The sequence below is a fragment of the Poecilia latipinna genome, unplaced genomic scaffold (genome assembly GCF_001443285.1).
Source record: "Poecilia latipinna isolate Pla-1442-1.1 unplaced genomic scaffold, P_latipinna-1.0 Scaffold343, whole genome shotgun sequence".
NCBI lineage: Eukaryota > Metazoa > Chordata > Actinopteri > Cyprinodontiformes > Poeciliidae > Poecilia > Poecilia latipinna.
The window spans coordinates 210541-230936 of record NW_015112959.1 but is presented as its reverse complement, the minus strand read 5'-3'; the positions used below and the strand labels follow the sequence as shown (position 1 = coordinate 230936).

General features: G+C 40.9%; 1 protein-coding gene across 2 annotated transcripts in view; it reads right to left on the bottom strand.

The window, feature by feature from the left end:
* Positions 1-8460, bottom strand: part of LOC106949429 (cysteine rich transmembrane BMP regulator 1 (chordin-like)) — a 41744-nt gene extending 33284 nt beyond the window's left edge. The window contains exons 1-3 of one of the 2 annotated variants that reach the window (XM_015035658.1): positions 7802-8460; positions 2158-2319; positions 1725-1898 (exon numbers count right to left, since the gene is read on the bottom strand). In XM_015035658.1, coding sequence (XP_014891144.1) covers positions 1725-1898; positions 2158-2319; positions 7802-8099 — 634 coding nt within the window. In that variant the 5' untranslated portion in view covers positions 8100-8460. The remainder of the gene's footprint in view (positions 1-1724; positions 1899-2157; positions 2320-7801) is intronic. The other variant, XM_015035657.1, reaches the window with a different exon arrangement.
* Between the last annotated feature and the right edge of the window lie 11936 nt (positions 8461-20396).

Genomic DNA, 20396 nt, shown 5'->3' with positions numbered 1-20396 from the left:
AACTTGAATGTGTCTTTATGGCTCGCTGCAAGAAAAGAGCTGCTTCTCATCTCAGATTTTTCTAATAGGGACCTGATTATTTTTATTCAGATCTGAACACAGTTTTCAAGCAGCGATTAGTTTTATTTATTATTCTTCAAAGTTAAGAGCCAGTTCTGTTCTGTGAGTGGCACTCAGCAGGAAGTCAACACTTAGCAGCTACGTATCTAGCAGACAGGTCACTGTCTAAACTAGAAAACTAAATACACCCTTGCTCTGCCAATAGTCTTTTCCACGTACAAGTGCCAATCTTAGAGGATGCCAAAAGCGAAGGTAAACACACCTTCTTTGATCTGTTCAGATGATTCACCTTTTCACCAGTGGCACAGAAGAAGCTAGGAAGCAAGCTGCAACTTAATGAGACTGCACTGCATCAAAAGATTCCAACACTGAATTTCAAAAAAAACTTTTGTATTTTCTCGTTTCAAAGTGATTCACACTATTCACACTCCTTCCATGATTTCCATATTTTGACCAGTTAAAACCTGCATGCATTTATATTGACATAAATTTGTGGGATATCCCAAAGCAAAGTACTACATAACTGAGAAGTGGAGGCCAATCTTAACAGTGTCAACTTGCATTTTTATTCAGCCCACTTTACTTTGATGCCCAGCGCAGCTTCGCTTTAGACACCACATAAATAGCAAGTAGATTACAAAGTAGATTACACCTGTATGTAGTTTAATCACAGTATAAATACAGACGTACTACAAAGCTCTCAGAAGTTTGTTGGAGAACATCAGCAAGTAAACAAAGTCCCGTACGGAACACACCAGACAGGCCAGCAATAAAGTTATGGAGAAGTTTAAAGCACAGTTTAATCAACTCATGGAGCATTGCTCACTTTTAAGAAATGGGGGAAAAGAGGGCATAACTGCAGGCCCGAATTGTATGGCCAACCACACATAGGGAACAAGAGACAAAGGAAACATGGGAAATGTGGTTTAGTCAGATGATCACAAAATTTAGCTTGTTAAGAGCACTTTGAACCGCCTTTTTTTCTGAAATGTGCTTTTCAAATAAACTTGTATTGACCTAAATTCGAAGCCCTTGTAAGAAAAATAACACATATAACTAACAAAGCTGTATACCCAAACTAGAACATTACAACACAGCATAATGTCTCTTGATTTTCTTCAGCAGAAAAAGGAAAGCTGGGCGAGAGTTGATGGGTAAAGGGACGACATTAAAGACTTTCTGCATGACAAAAACCATGACAATAACCCTAAACTTACCAAAAAGAGCTGCAGTGAAATGCTTTAGCTCAAAGTGTGTTTTAGGGCCTGTCAAATTACAGAATTAAATCCAATTGACAATCTGAATCAAGACTTAAAATGTAATGTTCACAGATGTTCTATGTCTAAAGTGACTGACTTTGACCTATTTTGCAAAAACAACCCGCAAAGATTTGATTGCAAGTCCGTGTATAATGAGCTGTGACACGAGAAATTCCCTGCCATTGTTACAATGACTTTGTTTACTAGAGGAGAAATGTAATTGTCTTAGGTTCATCTTTGCAAATCCATGCTCGTACTTCTAAAGAAAAAACATTTAACTGTAAATGTAACTCTGAAGTTACATTTCAAAAAAATGTAACTTCATTAAAAAAAAAAAAGTAAAAAAAAAATAATGTGGAGTGGGGTGAATATGTGTTCATCAGCAGCGGATTATTTGAGGGTTACCTGCTGCTTCCTGGCACTGGCTCCGGTTGATGTAGGCGAAGTGGTGATGGCAGCTCTGAGACTCACACACGCACCCGTCAGCGGTCAGGTTGCACCCAGAGAACATGCACGTCGGATTAGACGGTCCCACATATTTCTCTTTGTGTCTCTCCCTGTGCTCGTGCCTTCGACCCTCTGAAACACACAAATCACAGTCATCAATGAATCACACACACCGACGGAGCTCAGAAGTGAATGGGGAACCACCACAGAAAGCCGGAACTCGTGTCATCGCTAGGAAATGTAAGTAGCCTTAGTCATCGTAGAGCAACATCTGTTACGGATTAGCTTAAATCTTTGGAGATCATTCTGCACTCTAATTCACAGACTGCTGTCTGATCTATTCGCTCTGTTATTTAAGTTAGAAAGAGAGATTGGGAAGATTAGGGTGCACCTGACTTGCTGGCCTTCATGCAGGTCTCTTGGTCTGGGTAGGTAAAAGTTCCCAAGCAGGAGTAACGAGCATCACACACACATTCAGCTCCCGCTTTGTCGCAGCCCCTTATTAGAGGACAGCGCTCATCCTCAAGGCCTGCATCTGGGTGTTCAGGAAGAACTGCGGGAGACATTAAAGAGACCAAAGTGTTAGACTAGTTGTCCATTTAAAACTGACTTTATGAATTCAAAGAAACACTGGACAGAGTTAGAAATACTGGTCCAGTTTACAACCCCTTTGTTGCAAGACACTACTTTGGCACAGACAAGACTGAAGTGACCACTGTATTTCTGGGCTCCAGTCCCTCCTCCCTTCTCTTTGTGCCACACTACTACAGCTACTGAGCCCATTTGTTTGCTTTTGTTCCACAGCATGGGGCCCTCCCAGGGTCTGCGTCTCTGGCGGCTGCAGCAACACCTCCTCTGAACTGTGGTCACTCACACTAACAACCGCCTGCAGCCGCGTCTCTCATTGTGCCTCACCCCAAGTTGGCTTACACTCCCCATTTGGACAAAACTTTACGCATGGATGGAATGTCACGTTGGAGATTAATATCCAGCAGGATCCTGGGATTAAAGGGCTTCAGTTTACACACTACTCTCAGTGTTCCCTCACCTTTCATGCATGAATAAACATGCATAGATATACCCCGATATTGCCATCCTTCACTGCTGCACATAACAGCTCCACGGGGATAAACATGATGAGACAAACTGTATGCCTGTTATTCATTAAAGCACTCCTTGCTTTCAAAAAAGCACAACACAAAGAGAAAATGCATTTGAAGAATAAAATACTTATCTGACTTAAAAGACAAAAAAGTAGCCTAAATCTGCTGGAAACAAACACACCATGCATATAAACACAAAGTGCCTTTGAAAAGTTTTTTTGCTTTCCATTTTGCCATATTACAACCACAAATGTCAATATATTTTATTGCAATGAGTGATAGAACAAAACGATGTAGAATAGAATTGTAGAGTAGAAGGAAGATGATACATTGATTTCAAAGTTGACAAAAAGCATCACCACAGCATGATGCTGCCACCACTATTTTGTTTTTACAGATGGGATTCTATTTTCAGTGTGTTGTTAGTTTTCTTCTATGCATGTCGACAAAAGAAGACTGACAGTGAACGTCTTCATGGGTTTATTTCAACAATGGCTTTTCTCTTAAGCACTTTCATAATGGGCAGATTTGTAAAGTGCATGGCTAATTGTAAGACTAAGTACATATTTATGCCACAACTTTTAAACTTTTGCTTGTAAAAGATTTATAAAACCATGCATTATTTCCAATCTGGAAAGACTCAGATGGAGAAAAAGGAACAATTAAAAGATTTAATGACAGGAATGAATAACAGTTCTTTGGCGCTCGGCCCGGCAGCTGATCTGAGCTGAGATTTGATGTGAACTCGATGAACATCCCGATAACTGATTAGGGATGCTCTCCCCCGGGGCCCGACACTGGCGGTGGAGGTCAGGAAAGGGTGCCATCCTGGAGAGCCGAAGGATGCGGGTGGAGAAGGGACGGTGGTGGGTTGAACGCAGCTGGGAACCGGCTGACGGCTTCGGTGTGGATCCTTTTATGCAGAGCTTGACTGATGATTGGACGCGCCGGGTGAGGTCCAGCGCTGAGGTCAGAGATGAGCATGACGGCCATGAGCGAACGGAGGGGGCGGAGTCTTCCAGCTTGAACTTTCGCTAATAGCTCCATTTCAATTGTGTTTTCACTATTGCATTAAAACCCATTAAAATGCCTGCTTTTTAATAGCAGGTGCTATTAAAAAGGCTTTAATATAAAAAAGTTCAAGCTGTTCTAATAGTTTCACAAGGCATTGTATGTGGATCTTATTATTCCACAGCAGATAGGTCTCCCTGAGAGCATAGCTGTCTCTTGCTGTTATAAAAAGAGAAAAGCTAAAGTGAATCAGCATGAATGTGACTGTAGCAGAAGCCAACTTTGTGGGTGACTCCTGTGCCATAAGTGCCACAGTGAAATCTGGCCAGCTGACAGAGTTGAAGGTAATGTTACCTTTAACCCGAGCCAGCCGACTCTGTTAATGGTTCTCCCAGATGGCCGGTGAACTGGCAGAGCACAAGTTGCTTTCCCAATAAACCTAGTCGAAATAATTTCCCTTCACCCTAAAATGATCCACACATTTTTTATTTATTTTTTTCATTCTGAGGCTTTCCTGCACCCACAAGGGTATTTTCATTCGAGATGGTGATAGTGCTTGTCTGTGCGGGGTGCTAAATCTGGCATGTATGTAAGGTGGTAGGAGTCAAAACAGTCAATGAAAGGCTGGACACTGAACGCATTGTCTTCACTAATTTTAGTTTGACCCCCCACTGAGCCCTATTTGTTTCAAGTTCCCTTCTGTTCAACCCGAATCTGTTATAGTCCCTTCTGGCTATTTGTTTTCCGGTCTGGCACGACTCTTGCCAAAGTCTATAAGGCTTCATTGCAGGGGTATTCCTCTCTTAGCTACTGAGACTGCTTGACTTGGCATCCAGGACCAGGTTGGGAAAACTGACCTCTACAGGGCCCGAGGCTGATAGCGAGCTTAAAAGGAAGTCTTTGAAACGTTAGATAATACCAGAGGAAGGGAGAAGTAGAAAGCATGCGATGGAGTGAAGTGGACATAACGTCCCTGTGAAACAGGGATTCGGTGACATGGTATGCTTAAGCTTAAACTTGTTTTGGGAGGAACAAATCACTCATAATATTTTCTAGGGACATTTTCTACCATCAGAATAATTCATTATCTGAAAGATCAGATGAACAGGCTTGGTAACATCTTCTCGAAACAGGTGCTTGAATGTTGGATTTTTAGTTTCTAATAGAGGTGCACCAATTGCAGTTTTTTGGCCAGTCCCCGATTATTGATCTTTAAAAAGCCTGATCTGCCGATTCCAATTTGGACTGATACTATTTATTTATTTATTTTTGTCTGAAATGTTGCTAAATATAGCAACAGAGTCGCCGAGCAACTGTTGGTTGACTATTGTTTACTGGAAATATGCAGACATGACCTGGTGGTTGTGTTTGTCAGTCAAACCTTTCTCACAGCAGAGCAAAAGAGGACAGTAGACAGGAAATTCTCCCCTTCAGCAGGAACAAACCTGCAGCAGGACCTGACTCAGTACAAGTGGCCATTTGCCACAACTGACAGAGTTTGAGAAGACAGAGTAGATTCTCAAAGAAGAGACACAGCACTAATGTGGTGTATGTTGTATATTAATAGAAGGTTAAAAGTTAATAGCAGGAGAGAGAGAATATTTTGTTGAACAAAGGCCACTGGTGCAACACAAACCTAAAAACGTCTGCTGTTTAGTAATGACAGCTCCTAATTGCAGTAAATTTTGACTTAAATTTAAAAAAAAAAAACAGGCCTTTAACTATTTTGTTGAGTAAAACCATTTTTAACTCTTCCTTCTCTCTTGCAGACATGACTTAATAACCAGGCATAGCATGGAGACCTGGAGAAAATGCTCTCAATGCAGTTTAACTACAACTGTTCAAGAACTTAAAGCTATATCATTAGATAAGAGCTTAAAACAAAAACAAGTGGCCACGCATCTCTAGTTCAAGTCAAACATGTGTGACATGTCATTTTTAACCTTGCACACTGACTACGTTTTGGCCACCCGGTAAATCCAACTTGTAACAGCAAAAGCAGGGGTTTAGAAAAGCGGAAACATTTACCCTCGCTCTTGATTGCAGGGCTAATCACTATAAGGCCCTTCGAAGCTTCAGGGAGCAAAATCTGGGATAAGCCCCCAGCAGTCTCAGTACGGCCCCTGAAAACACACTGGGAGGTGTTGATTTACCCCCACCTAGACCCCTCTGGGATATCAAGGCTGCATGAGTACATTTGTCTGATTTAAGAGGTCAGCAGCAGCCGAAGAAGTATGACTCAGTCAGAGGAGCCGTCAGGTCTCCAGTTTGTTCCAAAGCTGTTAAGACGCAGAAGGTGATGTCCGCCAGACGGCTGCATATTAAGCATAATCAGCACCTGCATCTCCTGGGAACACCTGGGGGGTGGAGGGATGGGGTTTGGGGGGCAGAGAACCATGAAAAAGCCCTAACTTGGACCACCCTACAGAAGGATGATGAAGGAGAAAGGGTCAGGAGATCCTGACACCCACTAAGAGCTGCTTACTCTCTCCTACAGACCTGCCAGTCCCCTTCAATCATCCACAAACCAGCTGGACAGATTGCAGGTGGTGCAGCTGGAGGGGGTCCGTCCATGAGCTGTTTGTTCCTCAATGAAAGACCAGCACTTCAGACTTCATTCATAGCATTACAAGCTGATTTGAGGTTGAGAAAGTAACTCAAATTGTGCGTAAAATGAGCACCTCATAACAGCCCGACTCCTCGGTGGAGCCAGAACAGAGGAGCATTGTGAATTTCAACAAGTGCAAAGAAAAAAAAAACATCTGAAGTCATGTTTGCAGACATTTAGTGGCACACTTGGAGGACTGAGTACAGACAGGAAAGTAACACCACAAAGTTTTTCCCGATTAAAAATGCCAGACATGACTCAGGAATAAGGTTCATCAAGGTTTAAAGCAGCTGTGATTTCAAAACTACGAAAAACGTCTCTTATACTAGTTAAATAGTCACAAGTACTTTAAATGACATGCCAGAGAAGGTGCCAGAGTAACCCAGGCGCTAAGAACATAGTAACACAGAGTTACCCCTCCCCACCTCTTGCTAAGTAAAAGAAGACTACTATATTCTTCCCTGCTTACAGGGAAGACAATCTAAGCTGTTTGAAAACACAAACAGTTGTAGCTTCGAAATCAAAGAAGTGCCATTTAGCTTTCTTATTTCAGCAACACTGTTTTAAATACCCCATTAGCAAGTTAAGGGCTGTGCTTAAATGCAGGCTGGCTACCAGAGCAGATAGCCTGACAAACTGACCAGCTATTTTCACCTTATGTCTGTGTTGCACCATGATGAGTGCAAAAGCAATATAATTTTAGCATTCTATCCAATGAGAGCTTGTAAAGTAAGTGAATCATTTAAAAAACAAAATAGCAAAGACATGTAAAAAAAAAAAAAGAGTTTTTAGGTTAATTATATCATGTTGCAATTTTATTTTTGTTTGACATACTTGCCTAAAAATGATGACCTAACTGCATTAGTTTTACTCAAGGTTATCATATCATGAAGAATGTTACATGGTCCTGGGTTAGTTATGACACTCACATGGTCATATCTGTGTTTTCCTCTTGTCTCAAATGTTTTTGGAGCAGAAGGGACGGTGCCTGCTGCCAGCAGAGCAAAGACCTTGTGCCAAGTCTATGCTGATGTATTGTCATGTTGCTGAGCTCAGAGTGAATGAAGCCGAACATGACTCCCCTCTCCTGCAGTCAAGAGCCCCTCAGACATGAAAAACTGCCCCAGACAAGGGTAAACAGGAGATGGTCACTGCAGCCTGGGCTGGACTGACACATGAATAGTGATGCTTTCAACCCGCTTACAATCAATGGATCACTGCCAAACTTTGGAGCTGGTGTTTAGCAATAACATAAACATTTTTTTTTTCCTTCTCCAATTTCTAGGCTTAAACTTAAAATTAGTTTCACTCACGTTTACACACTCCAATTTCAGGCATAGTGGCCGCTCCGGTGCTGTTGATAGAGGCGCAGGTTAGTCCCAGGGCGCAGTAGCCGTGCGTCCAGTCCTGGCCGCCGCAGGGCTCCCACTCCAGCCGCGTGCAGTGGTCGCAGCACCCGCATGGATCCCTGGCCACGCTCCGGCCACCCTCGCAGCCTTGCGCGACTTTGACTGGACATGTCCGGAGGTTACATGGCGTGCACTCGTGAGCCAGGAGCGCACGCACCAGAACGAGGAGACTCAGCAACATAACGGAGCTTTTGCCGAACATGTTTCCTGTGGTGAAATCGAAACGCTTCTGTGCACAAGAACTCGCCAAAATTTAGACCAAAGTTGTCAGGGCTCCTGGAAAGTTTGTTTTTTTGCCTCACTTCGAAAGCGAAGGTACCTCGAAATAGGACTGAGAAGTGTGCGTTTTCCTTTTTAGAGGGGCAGAAATATCCAAAAGGGCTACAAAGATCAAATTCAGCGTGCACAGGTAGACGCGCGTCCCAGTAAGCGCCTCATCCGATCAGATAACGAGCAAAAATCCAACACCGGGGGTTTCTGCTGGATGTAGGCAGGCACGCTGGAGTTCTCTGCTACTGTCAGCCACACACTAAAAACGCAGTCTGAGTCTTAAATTGACATACAGGCATGTGGAAATTAGCGGTGCACCCCTCCCCCTTGACTGACACAGGCACCGACCAGTCACAGGGAAAGAAAAGAGGGAGGAATTAAGCTGATACATCCCTGGCAAACAACTTTCCTCTGCGTTGCGCAATGATGTAACTTTTAATGTCTTGAATGAAACTCCCTTAAAGTAGTTTATGCTTCAGTTTTTTTCTGATTTTCTCATACTGAAATAAGCTCTGTATTTCATAATACATGGATGATAAGGGGTTGACTCCTGAAAGTTTTTTAAAGGATAGATGGGGCTACTTATAAATTTGGTTTTATTGTTTTGGAATACTGCACAGGACAGAAGTTCATGGATATGTATATAAATAAAAAAAATAAATAAATGTTGCATCTCATTGAAGTTGATGTCCCACCTTTCATTGTTTTCCATTTTGGCCTATTAAAGGTTTATAATCAAACATATCAGTACATCACAGTATACCAGCACATACTGTGTTAATGGGAATGAGTGATTACTTTCTTAGGTGTCAAATGTCGTGTACAGATGGCAGAGAGAATGTAAAAGGTCATGTAAAATTTGACTGTCGAGGCAGTGTTTATATGCTTACATTGACAAATGAACGGACTGTTGGTGTGTGAGCAGAGGACACAGTTGGAGGGGGATTTTGGTGTTGCCATTGCTTCAATGCCTTGCAAGAGTTCAAATCCTTTGACTTTGTCAACAGCACAATGTATTCCATAGCTGTGAAGTGGAAAGGAAATATATAAAGTCGTAAACAGAACTGTTTCCAGGTAGCCACAAACAAATAGGTAAAATTCCAAATGCTGAAGACGGTGCTCTGGTCAGATGAGTCAAAAGCTGAACTATATATATATATATATATATTTATATATATATATATATATTTTTTTTTTTTTTTTTTGTTTGTTTGTTTTTTTTGGTTAATAAATAACACTGCACATCACCCAGGCTGCAACATAACCACCATGACATATTCTTTTCTTTGGAAGTGACAGACAAGGAAGCTGGTCTGAATTAATGGGAAAATAAGTAGGACTATTTGAAGAGCAATCCTCTTGCAAGTTTCTGTACACAATGCACAAGCACCACATCAAGAACATTTTTTAGATGCAGTAAAAATCTTGAGACTGGAACAAATGTTCACATTTAAGTCGGAAGACAAAAAACAAAAACCTCTTCACGGTTAGAATAGCCTAGTCAAAGTCCAGACCTAAAGCCAATTAGGTGTACGAGGTTAGAAAATATGTATTCACAGAGGGTTTTTACAGGGGTAATGTATGCCACACCTTTCATCACTTGCAATTTTGAAAAGTGTGAGCAGTGAGCCACTTCTTTTTGGTTAATCAAATAAATATACCAATAAAATTGGGCAAAGTTCTCCTTACAAAATTAGAGAAAAATTTTGAGAGATATGTAAAGTTTAGCCAGTGACTCTACTACAGCTTCCTGTTCTGGATCATCATTTAGCTACAGAATCAAAGTTGTTATGAAGCTCAGGAATGAGCCACATCTTGTGTGCTTTTTGCTGTCAAAATTTCTTCACACCAAACACTAATCAACTGTCCTAAGGAACTGTTTTCCCCCACTATGTCAGCACACAACAGCACCTCCTTCATTTGCAACATCTGCCTGGAGCCACCCGCTCCAACACAAACACAACAACCAGGAAACCGGCCCTGTAACACGCATAATCAGCCCTTGCAACACAGATCAGCTCTTGTCCTCTGCCTCTTCCTCTGCCCCTCCCTTTCTGCATCCTCTGCTTGGAGCTCTCATCAAATGGGTTGATCTGCTGACTACTGGCCAGACCCTCATATTTTTCTTATTTTTTTACAACATACTAGACCCAACAAAACCTTATGCCAACTCTCACAAGACGTTTTATATACTGTGAGCCTTTACTGGATCCTTAAAGGGGTTAATCTATTTCAGGGGGCTAAAAAAAAAAAAAAAAAAAAAGGAACCCAAACCCCTGAATACACCCTCATTAGACTTTCTGAGCACAAGTCTTTTGTCAAATGTTGCATAGATGTGGCATTCAACTGACTTTTCCTGTTGTTAACTCTGTCATCAAAGAACTCCAGGCTCAATTAGGTCCAGTTAATTGCAAGTTTCTGAACACATCGCACAACAAGCGCCAGAACAAACCCTGCTGGAAAAGATGAGGCAGCTAAGATTGCTTTGCATGGATTGAACAGTTATAGTGTGTGTGTTAATGATGTTCTGAGTCACGGATTTCAACACAAGCCATCAGCTCTTGTGCACTGCTTAATGTGAACTTTTCCTCCCCATCCATATCACTGACTCATTGGTGTTGGTTCTGTCCCAGACGACCTCGCTTTGTGCAACACGCTCCTCTTGTTTCTTACTGCTTGTTCTCTGTGGAGGCACGAGCCTGAAGGTGAGGATGTGTTTCCAGAGATTCAGATAGGTGCCGGTAATGGTCGCGGAAGTGAACTGACCTGTGGTCGCAATGCTTGACTGATGGTGACAAAAGGCTGAATGTAGAGTGTGATATGGAGTGTTGAACGTATGTCAAGGGGACAGCGTGCAGCACACCCGGATTACAACTTTTTCCTCCAAAGTATCAGAGTACTGTGCCAGCTATCAGCCATGTTTAGCTTTATCTCTGCATGAGCACATGCTGCATGGGTTGAGCCATGCTTCCCAGATCCAGGGAGATGGGTGGAAGTGGTGCTCGGGGAGATGAGTGCGGCCATAATGGCGATGGATGCTGACATTTGAAAGAGTTTTAAAGCAATTCAGACTTTGGCTAAATAGCAGAAGTATGGAACATTTACTGCGGAGACTAAGCAACACATTCACTAATGAATGGCCTGTTTGAAAGTCTGTGCTGAGGACATCATCTGGTTTTTATAAAAGCAATGGCCGTACAAAGGAAACAAATAAAAGAAACCCATAAAGAGATGCAAAAGCGTGACAGAAACCTGGTCAAAACAAGAATAACGTGTGATGCTACGATTTCTTCACAGACAACTTTATAGCACATTGTAATAATTAATTTTAATTTGATTTTTTAAAATTATTTCTCTTCTTAAAGCCACTCCTAACGTATCATTATGTTATACTCATAATTTGTTTAGAGTTCAGGGGAGATTTTTCACATGAACGATATGACTTTTCAATGCAAGTTTAAATGACTATTTCATTGTTTTTTTGTTTTTTTTTAAATCACTCCAGACAGTACTTAAACATCTCTAATATCAAACCTTAAAATTTTCAACTGGTTTTACCTTAACTGCATAAGTCTACACCTAACTTTGTTGGGGGAAGTGAGCATCTATCTGATGTAGTGACAGAAAAAGGGGCTTGCCCAGAGTGCCATTCATCCATGAATCACCAATGTCTTAATTTAACTAAAGCAGCCTACAGAAAGCAAAACCTTCTTTGTTGTGAGAATCTAGATCTGGTTGACAGTGAGTTGACTAAATCAATAAGTAGATTTAGTAACTGCTGTAACCTGTTTGTCTTGCCACAGCATCTGTTGTCTGCTGCCTATTGGATTTTCGTTTGGCTCTGTGTTTCCTTTTCCTCTCTGTGAGGTCTTTTTCTGTTGCTGTTTTTCTTGCAAGTCCTATAATAACTAGTTTTGACACCATGAGGTTTCCTGTGGTGTTCCCCCACCCCTAGTGTCGTCAAAACAGCAAAGTTGCACTAAGGAGATACATAATCTTCTCGTTTTGCTTTCTGAATGGTGCTGCCTGAGGCTTAAAGGGTTCAGTGAGGTCAGATAGTCCTGAGGGTTCGCTACGCACCTTTAGCTTTGTAGTGTGTGAAATGGCTGCTTTCTGTTAAGAGAACATAAATTTAGAGCCGTTACATCATGAATGTCAACATGTGAAACTATGTTGGAAGAGTAGCGTCTTGTCTTTCATCTTCTTGAAAACCTCAGAATTTAAAAGCGTATGTAGGACCTTTTTTTTTTTTAACCCTAATAGTCTGGGACTAACACACGTACTTGGTTTCCATAAAAGACACTTTAATGAGTTTTGGTGTTAACTTCAACACTTTTTAACCATCATTCATCAAGAGAATATGTGTACATTTTGTGTGAAAGTTGAATGGCTCACCATGGAATCAGACATATCTATTCATGTAATGCCCAAAAGTGACTTCCAGCAACACAGTTTGAGTTGACTTCCTGATTGAGCTCACAGGTACCGTCTCGTTTGTTAAATTTCAAGCTGAAACATCCAATTTTAGCTAATGCCTTTTAAAAGTGGTGATTCTAATGTCCAGATGGCAGCACATGTGCAAGAGCCATTATTCACAAAAGGGGAAAAGACGGAACAGTTGTTAACCTTGCCAGGACCTCAAGCTCAAGTTGTCATGGTGTATTAAATGGTTGATGTGGGACCAAAACACAGAGATGGAATTTGAATGAATTTGAAGATTCAATGAAAAATAACAAAGAACAACTTACAAAAGAGCAGAGGCAAAAACACAAACCCAAAAAATCCATAGAAGGAAACCAACCCACAAGGAGAACACGGAGCAAGGAAGTGACGGGAGTAGATGAAAGGATCTGGCAAGGAGGGACTAAGAATGAGAGACTTAAATAATGGGGAGGTTGAAAGCTGAACCAAAACCTGGGCTGATGAGCTAAATGATTGCAAATGCAAGTGGAGAGAGAAGGAGAAAGTAGCACAGGAGCCAAAGGAGAGTACACAGGGAAACAGAACAGGAAATAATTCTAACACTAAAGAAACCCAATGAAACTGGAGTAACTATAAACAAGAAATAAGACTAGAAACACTAAGAAGAACTGACCTAAAGGAAAACAGGAACAAGACAAATCTAACCAAAATAGGAACACAAAATAACAATGAAACTAGAATCAAATCAAACTACCAGAACAACTCAACAGCCCAGGATCCTGACATAAGTGACCTTGAGTTAAGAAAAGTGAATATTCAAGAGTGACCGAGTTTAAGTGCAGTCTTAAATCTGATTAAAATACTGCAGTGTGTTCTTAAACTATTCATGCTGTAAAGAATGCTTTAAATGTGGGTGAAAAGTAATTCCTCCAGAGTAATTCAATAGACTCATTACCATTACTACAAGAAGTTGATGGTCTGTGAGTAGGGAAATTGGTTTTCACAAACAGGCTAGTAGTATATTACTGAGTTTCTTGTTTCTGCAGCACACATGTACTAATTACCTCAAGACTTCCTGAAAGAGCTGTGATGACAACATAAGGTTTCTGGGTTCGACTGGCAAACTTAGCCCTGTGACTCAGCCTCCGGACCTCTCCTCCACGCATAGCTCACATCCTCTGGCTCTCAGACAGAGCTCAAATCCGGCCTCACTTTCATTGTCGCACCTTCTTATCGAGCAATCCTTTGACCTTGGAGCAAACTGCCACCAGCCTATTTGACAGCCAAAAGTGCGCTGTACTTACTCAACTCCAGTCGAACGTCAAGTGGCCCTCTCAGGAGTTTTAATCTGAAAAACCTTTGTGATGATGCTGAATTCCTTAGTGGATTGGAGGCTGAAGGGACCCTTGTGCCTCATTCCCACAACACCTGTCCAGTAATCTTTCATTTTAAGATGAAGCAACTAAATATCAATCTTACAGCAAGTGAGGGGCTGGGCTCTTTTCTCTTTTTTTTCATTTTACCTTTGCATGTTGGAATTGGAGCTACATTTCATAATCACTAGGTGAATGTTTGCTACTTTTATGTTGAGGAAATTGTCAATAAAAAGTGAATTTTGTAAGTGTAACACTATAATAACTTGGAAGAGAAAACATAGGAAGGTGGAGACATACACCTATGACCTCTCATGGTGTTGATGGTTCAAACTGTTTATGCCAATTCTCAGTGATGGGAGGATCCTCAGGTAAAGGCGCCAGGTTTACAGGCAGACCTCCAACTAGCTGAGGAATGTTGCAGCCTATGTTTCAGCTGTAAATTCTCATAATTATAGTGCCACTGACTCGAGCTTCGAGGTGAAACAACCACCTCGAGTGGGGGGAAAATGATCAGTGCCTAATATTATGTCTGGGACACAGATTTACTCCGGTCCTTTGAGGCTGGCAGCAGGAGCAAGAATGTGAGAAATGTATTAGTTCTGTGACCTCCAGGAAGGTGAAGCAGAGGGTTGACATCATTAGCACGGGATGGCATGTGCATACTTGAAGTCACATGGGTCAAAAGATAGCTGAAGGAGGTCGAATGAAGGGGAGAGAGGCCTGCTGTATGAATTGTTTACATTTGTTTATAGACCTTGTTTATTTGACATATAAAACAAAAGAAGAATTTGAGCACAAAAAAGAGAAAAAATAACATTTGCTTTTTGCTTTTATGTTTTATGATCCTTACTAAAAACATTGCTTTGCAAAAGTATTCAAGCACCCGAAATATTCCCACAAGTTTTTTTTTTTTTTTTTTTTTTTTTTTAATAAACTTTATTATGCTCACTTTACTCTGTTATCTCTTAGGAATAATGAAAAACCAATAAATACAGCAGTTATGCAGTTATTAAACAATATCCCAAGTCCTGAACATCTCAAAGAGTACATGCATGCTCTAGTCAGATAAGACTGAAGTTGACCTTTTATACCCTACATGCAAAATGTTGGGGGTGGAGGGGTGGTGAGGGGGAAACAAGCAATACCCTGAACACACCATTCCCAAAGTAATGCGTGGCACTGGCAGCAGCATTAGATGGGCTCGCCTTTTCCACCTGTTAGAGGATTTTAATGAAATTTTGCATGGGGAGGCAGCTTACTTGCAGAAGAACAACAATTCCTAAACATGCAACCCAAACTACAAAGGAATGCTAAAAATCATGTGTTAAAAGGGCCCCAATGAAAGTCCAGAAGTAAATCTAACAGTCTGTGGCTAGAGTTAAAAAAAAAAATTATTTTAGACTTTCCATGTGTATACTCCAGAATACTTATATCTGTAATTGCAACAAAATGCACTGCAGACTTTTGAGGTTTTTATATTTTGAAAGCCTTTTGCAAACCATATATGACTTTTTGATAGCCTTAGGGTCAATTGTGGTAATTGAAATGGTAAGTAATAATTTTCTGCCATCACTTCATGAGTCAAAATACCTGAAATATTTTCTGAGATATTAAAGGAACAACAGACAGTTTCATGCTTGGCATTTTTTCAAGTTATAATGTCATTATTTACACTGTGTGAGGATTATTGAAAAGGCTGGTTTTTAATGGCAGATTAGAGCAACTCTCCCAACTATTTTATCTTTAAATTAAGATTTTGAACAGCTGTAGATTAACTTTTTTTTTTTTTTGGTTGGTGTGTTCAAAGCCTTTCATTTAAAAAAAAAAAATCCTTTATTTAATTTCCAGTTTAACAATTTAAAGAATTAGCTCAATGAGCAGACTCATTAGTTTGCATGTTGAGACAAAATAATGATTTCACAGCTTTTAAATTTTTCATAAGGCATTCCAATATCAAACTAGTGCAAAAATATCACCACTGTACAAAACCTACTGCTCACTAATTCAGCTGATTCGTGTTGAATACTGCAACAATCAAAATATGGCATAAATGTTTGTCTTCAGCTTTAGAGCTCTAATTGATTGTGACTGATGGATGACTCAATTAGACAACAAAAAGCTGATTTGCAGACGTCATGGACGTAACAGCCTGGTTTCTTGATGCAGTGCCTCCACTGAGAGGCGGAAGGCTGGAAGTGCAGTTTTCTGCTTCATCCCACGAGATTTTATCAGGCACATCAGCATCTGATTCCATAAACCCGCCAGTCTGGATGTGAGCTCTCATGGAAAGAAACATCTAAAGACAGGAAGCTTTTACTCTTCCTGGCCCAAGGCTTTTACTGGTGCATTCGTACACTCTTCCTGTTTTTCTGCCACCACTGACCACCAATAAACAATAGTAGGAAGAGGTCTGCTATATGTCTAGACTGCTGTCTGCCACCTCCAAACAGCCTGGAACAGAAGCTTTGACAGTTAACTGAGGTTAATGAGTCTGTTAATGTGAAGAAGTGCAGTTAGGTGCATCTCTAATTTTGGGGATTTGTGGTATAGCAGCATACTCGTCTAGTGAGACAAAACCCATTACTTTCATGAATATAACTTAGGTTCTGGAGGTTTTCTCGGCCTAGAAAGAAATTACTTTACTTTAGGAGGCCAAACATCTTTTAAGATTAAATTATTTGTGCAATTGCTCCTTTTCGTCAGTAGAGGGCAAAATGACCTAACAATCCAGAAGCAGGTACCCCTACAGCTCAAAATGAACTACACCGTGAATGAATGAGAAGCAAATCTCAAAGATAAATCAGTTACAATTATAGCAATTAAGACACAACAAATGATCAAACCCCCCCATTCATTCCTCCAAAAAAAAGAAAAAAAAAGAAAAACCACCAGAAGAGTTCCTTCCAAAAGTATTCACAACTCTTGAACCTTTGAGATTCCCACCCCAGGTGGGAGAATCTGTTAACAGGAGGATGATGAGCTATTAAGGCTATTAATCGAGCTTTTGTGGAAGTAAGATAAAACTGAAACATTGGTGAAACAGGCATAAAAAAGCGTAGACCGTCTAGTGGACTCATCAAAATTATGATTAAGATTTGAAAATGTATGTTCATAGAATATCAGCGTCCAATCTGACTGAGCTTGAGATATTTTACAAAGAAGACGGGACACTATTTCAGCCTCTAAACATGCTAAACCCTAAAATACTTACAGTTGTAAAACGGCAGCAAAAGATGGTTCTGCAATGTACAGACTCATTGGAAAAGGGTGGCGCATAATTGTGAAGGGAATTAAAAAAAAAAAAACTGCTTTCGCAATTATGCACTAGTTTATGCTCATCATTCACTTAAACCCATAGCAAAACATGTTGAAGTTTGTGGCTGTAAAATAACAAAATATGACAAAGGATGTAAGCACTTATGCATGGCAAAGATTGTGCACAAATCATCAGAAATGTATTTTCAGGATTGAAACAAAAATAGTAATAAAACTGCAATCTGAGGTTTCCTTCAAACTTATCCAGGTCAGAATACTCGGTGTGTGTCACAGCAAAATTTTGCTGTGAAGAATCACTGATCTACGACGTTCTCACATCATTCACTAAGAGCAAATGTCAACAATGAAACAGTGATGAGTGTTATTCATTCAAAACAGTGACTAAGTTCAAGGAGTGTGAGGCTTGACAGATATGAGCAACACTTTGCTCTCTTTGAACTCTGAAGACTCCCTAGAGTAATTTGTTATCTGACATTTGACTTGACTGCTGCACCATGCTGGCTGCAAATTAGTATGAATGTGCAAGTGTGTGCGTGTGGATGTGTGTGCAAATGAGGGGGAAACAATGTCAAAGTAGGTATAGGGCAGACTCTCTGGAGCCAGCTCCTCCATGCCCTCTGACTACCTGTGACTAGCGAGAGCAGCCTCGTCTCCCAAAGCAGACCGCTGTGATAAGCGGGACAAAGACACGGAGAGAAGAGGAGGAGATAGGGACGGAGATATGAGAGATGAGACGTGGAAGAGGGTGCAAAAGTGTGAGTAAGTGGACAAGAGCTGACTGAAAGAGACAAAGAAGGAGGTGGATCAAGCGATGGCAGGGAGAAAGAACAGAAAGTCTTGCCCTGAGGCGTTGTTTCCCTGTCTGCACTCAGTGTAGAGAGGCCAACAACAGTGTCATGCACAGCTGAAAACGTTCACCAGCAGCCAAAAAGAACATCTGGATTTCACATAATGAAATGCAGCAGGCTGCAGAGGGTTTTTTTTTTTTAAGTGTGTGTGTGTGTGTGTGGACAAAATACAGTAATGCATAATCACTGGATGTCACTCACTGGCATAAGCTCAATTTTTAGAAACTTCTTGCACATGTGCATGCACACAACAGTGCAGGGAGAAAGCCCTTTTTCACATTTGTGTATTTTTATAATGTTTTTGCAAATGGACACTAAAATTGATCAATTACAATTTAAATGTCAACAAACAGACCTAACCGTACTTGTTCCAGGAAGTCAGAAATCTATCATTTTGTGGTCTTATTTACAGCTTCCAAAGTACACCGCTTACTTACACATGCACACTCAGTTGCACAAAAGCGCACTGCCAAGCTGTCCAACGTGTCCTCCACTCCTTCCCCTCCCCTTTTGCAGCAACCTTGCACAACACCGAAGAGACGTGGTCAGGTTACACGCTCAGGTTGGACCTCTCGATTGCTCCCTGGGGCCGCAGGGTAGAGAAGATGTGGAAAGACGTAAAGTTAAAAAAACATATATGAATAAAGTGGGAGATGACGCATGGAAGGGCCACAATAGTCTGTTTCCTTGCATGCAGGGGCTTGCAATCTAACCTACTGCACCTGTTGTGGAAGCTCACTGTAGCTGGAGAATGATATGTAAGGGGGGACGTGTGACACCTGCATTGTGGCCCAAAACCAGCTGGGAAGAGGCCAGGCAAGTGCAGTATCCATTCGCTCTGCGCACTTGATGAACCCCCGCAACCTCATATTAACTCTGCATGCGTGTACATTTGGTGAGATTTTCCTCCACTTTTTTTTCCCACCTGTTTGGTCCAAGTAGTAGGTTATCGGAGAAATGTGTAATAAGGCTGGTCATGGGTATCTAGAGTGAATCTGACCCAGTCATTGGCCCAGTTTGAAAAAAAAAAAAAAAAAAAAAAACAAGGATCTGCTCAGTTTTTAAGGATCTACTGTATGTGGGGGCAAAGGAGTATGTAGAGATAAAGTGGTGACTGCATTTATTTTTGTTCAAGCTGCAGAGTTTAAACATGAATCACTCTCACTCCTTGCCTAATTACTTTTTGTGTAACCACTATTTAGTCCTTTCAAAATGTGCCCTTGCTCATTGAACTTGTTCCTATTTTCTGTGTTGCAACCAGAAACTTTATTGTATTTCATTGAGATTTAATGTGATGGACCAATGGAAAGTAACCAATAATCTCAAAGATGAAGGAAAATGATTCATTATTTTTGACATTATTTTACAAATACAATGCCCCCAAAAATGTGCGTTTGTAACTAGTAATTAGTATCTCTATCGATACTTTCATTGCAGTTACACCAGGAAGCCTTCGTGATTTGTATCAAGATACTAAAATTTATGACCCTTTTCCTTTGTAAAATAGCTTCAACTCATTCAGATTGGATGATGTCTGCAAAGATCAGTTTTCAAGTCTTTTAGGGATTATCAATTGGACTTTGACTGGGCCATTTGGACATGATATAAATTCTTTGGTCCTCGCCGTTGTAGCTCTGAAAATATGCTTGGCGCTTCAGCTGAACGTCTCTCCCAGACGAAGGCCTTTTGTGGCCTCTGACAGGTTTTCCCTCATCTTCTTCCCATCAACTCTAACCAGCTTCCTCATCCATGCTGAACAAAAGCATTGTAACCGCACAATTTTGCAATCACCATATTTCACCACGGTCATGGTTTTTGGGTGAGCCGTTTTAATTTTCCTCCACACAGTGTTTTGAAAGTCTCCACATGACCAGCGCACCTTCTTCCACATGCTTGTTCTGTGTGCTATATTGCTTGTAGGTTATCTTTCAGCAATTTTCCAGGTTCTGCAGATGTGCAATGTTCTGTGGGATCTTTAAAGCTTTGGAAAGTGTTTCACAACGAAAACCTGCTTCAAACTGCTCCATTCCTTTAGTTGCTGCCTGGCTGCTATTTTCATTGATGATCATGATGCACTTTGTTCACAGATGTTTTCTATCAAATATCTGAGGCATTTCTTGAAACAGCTGACTTACACATATGAGGAATATATTGACCGATTTTTTTTTTGTTGTTGTTGTATGGATGCTGTGAATGTCTGGAAGAAACTAAAAAAATAAGAAATGGATTTAATGGGACACGAGTACTGAGTGACTGCCAGTGCACTGTCCTTCTCATTCCTCTTCATAAACAATCACAGTCCTGTGA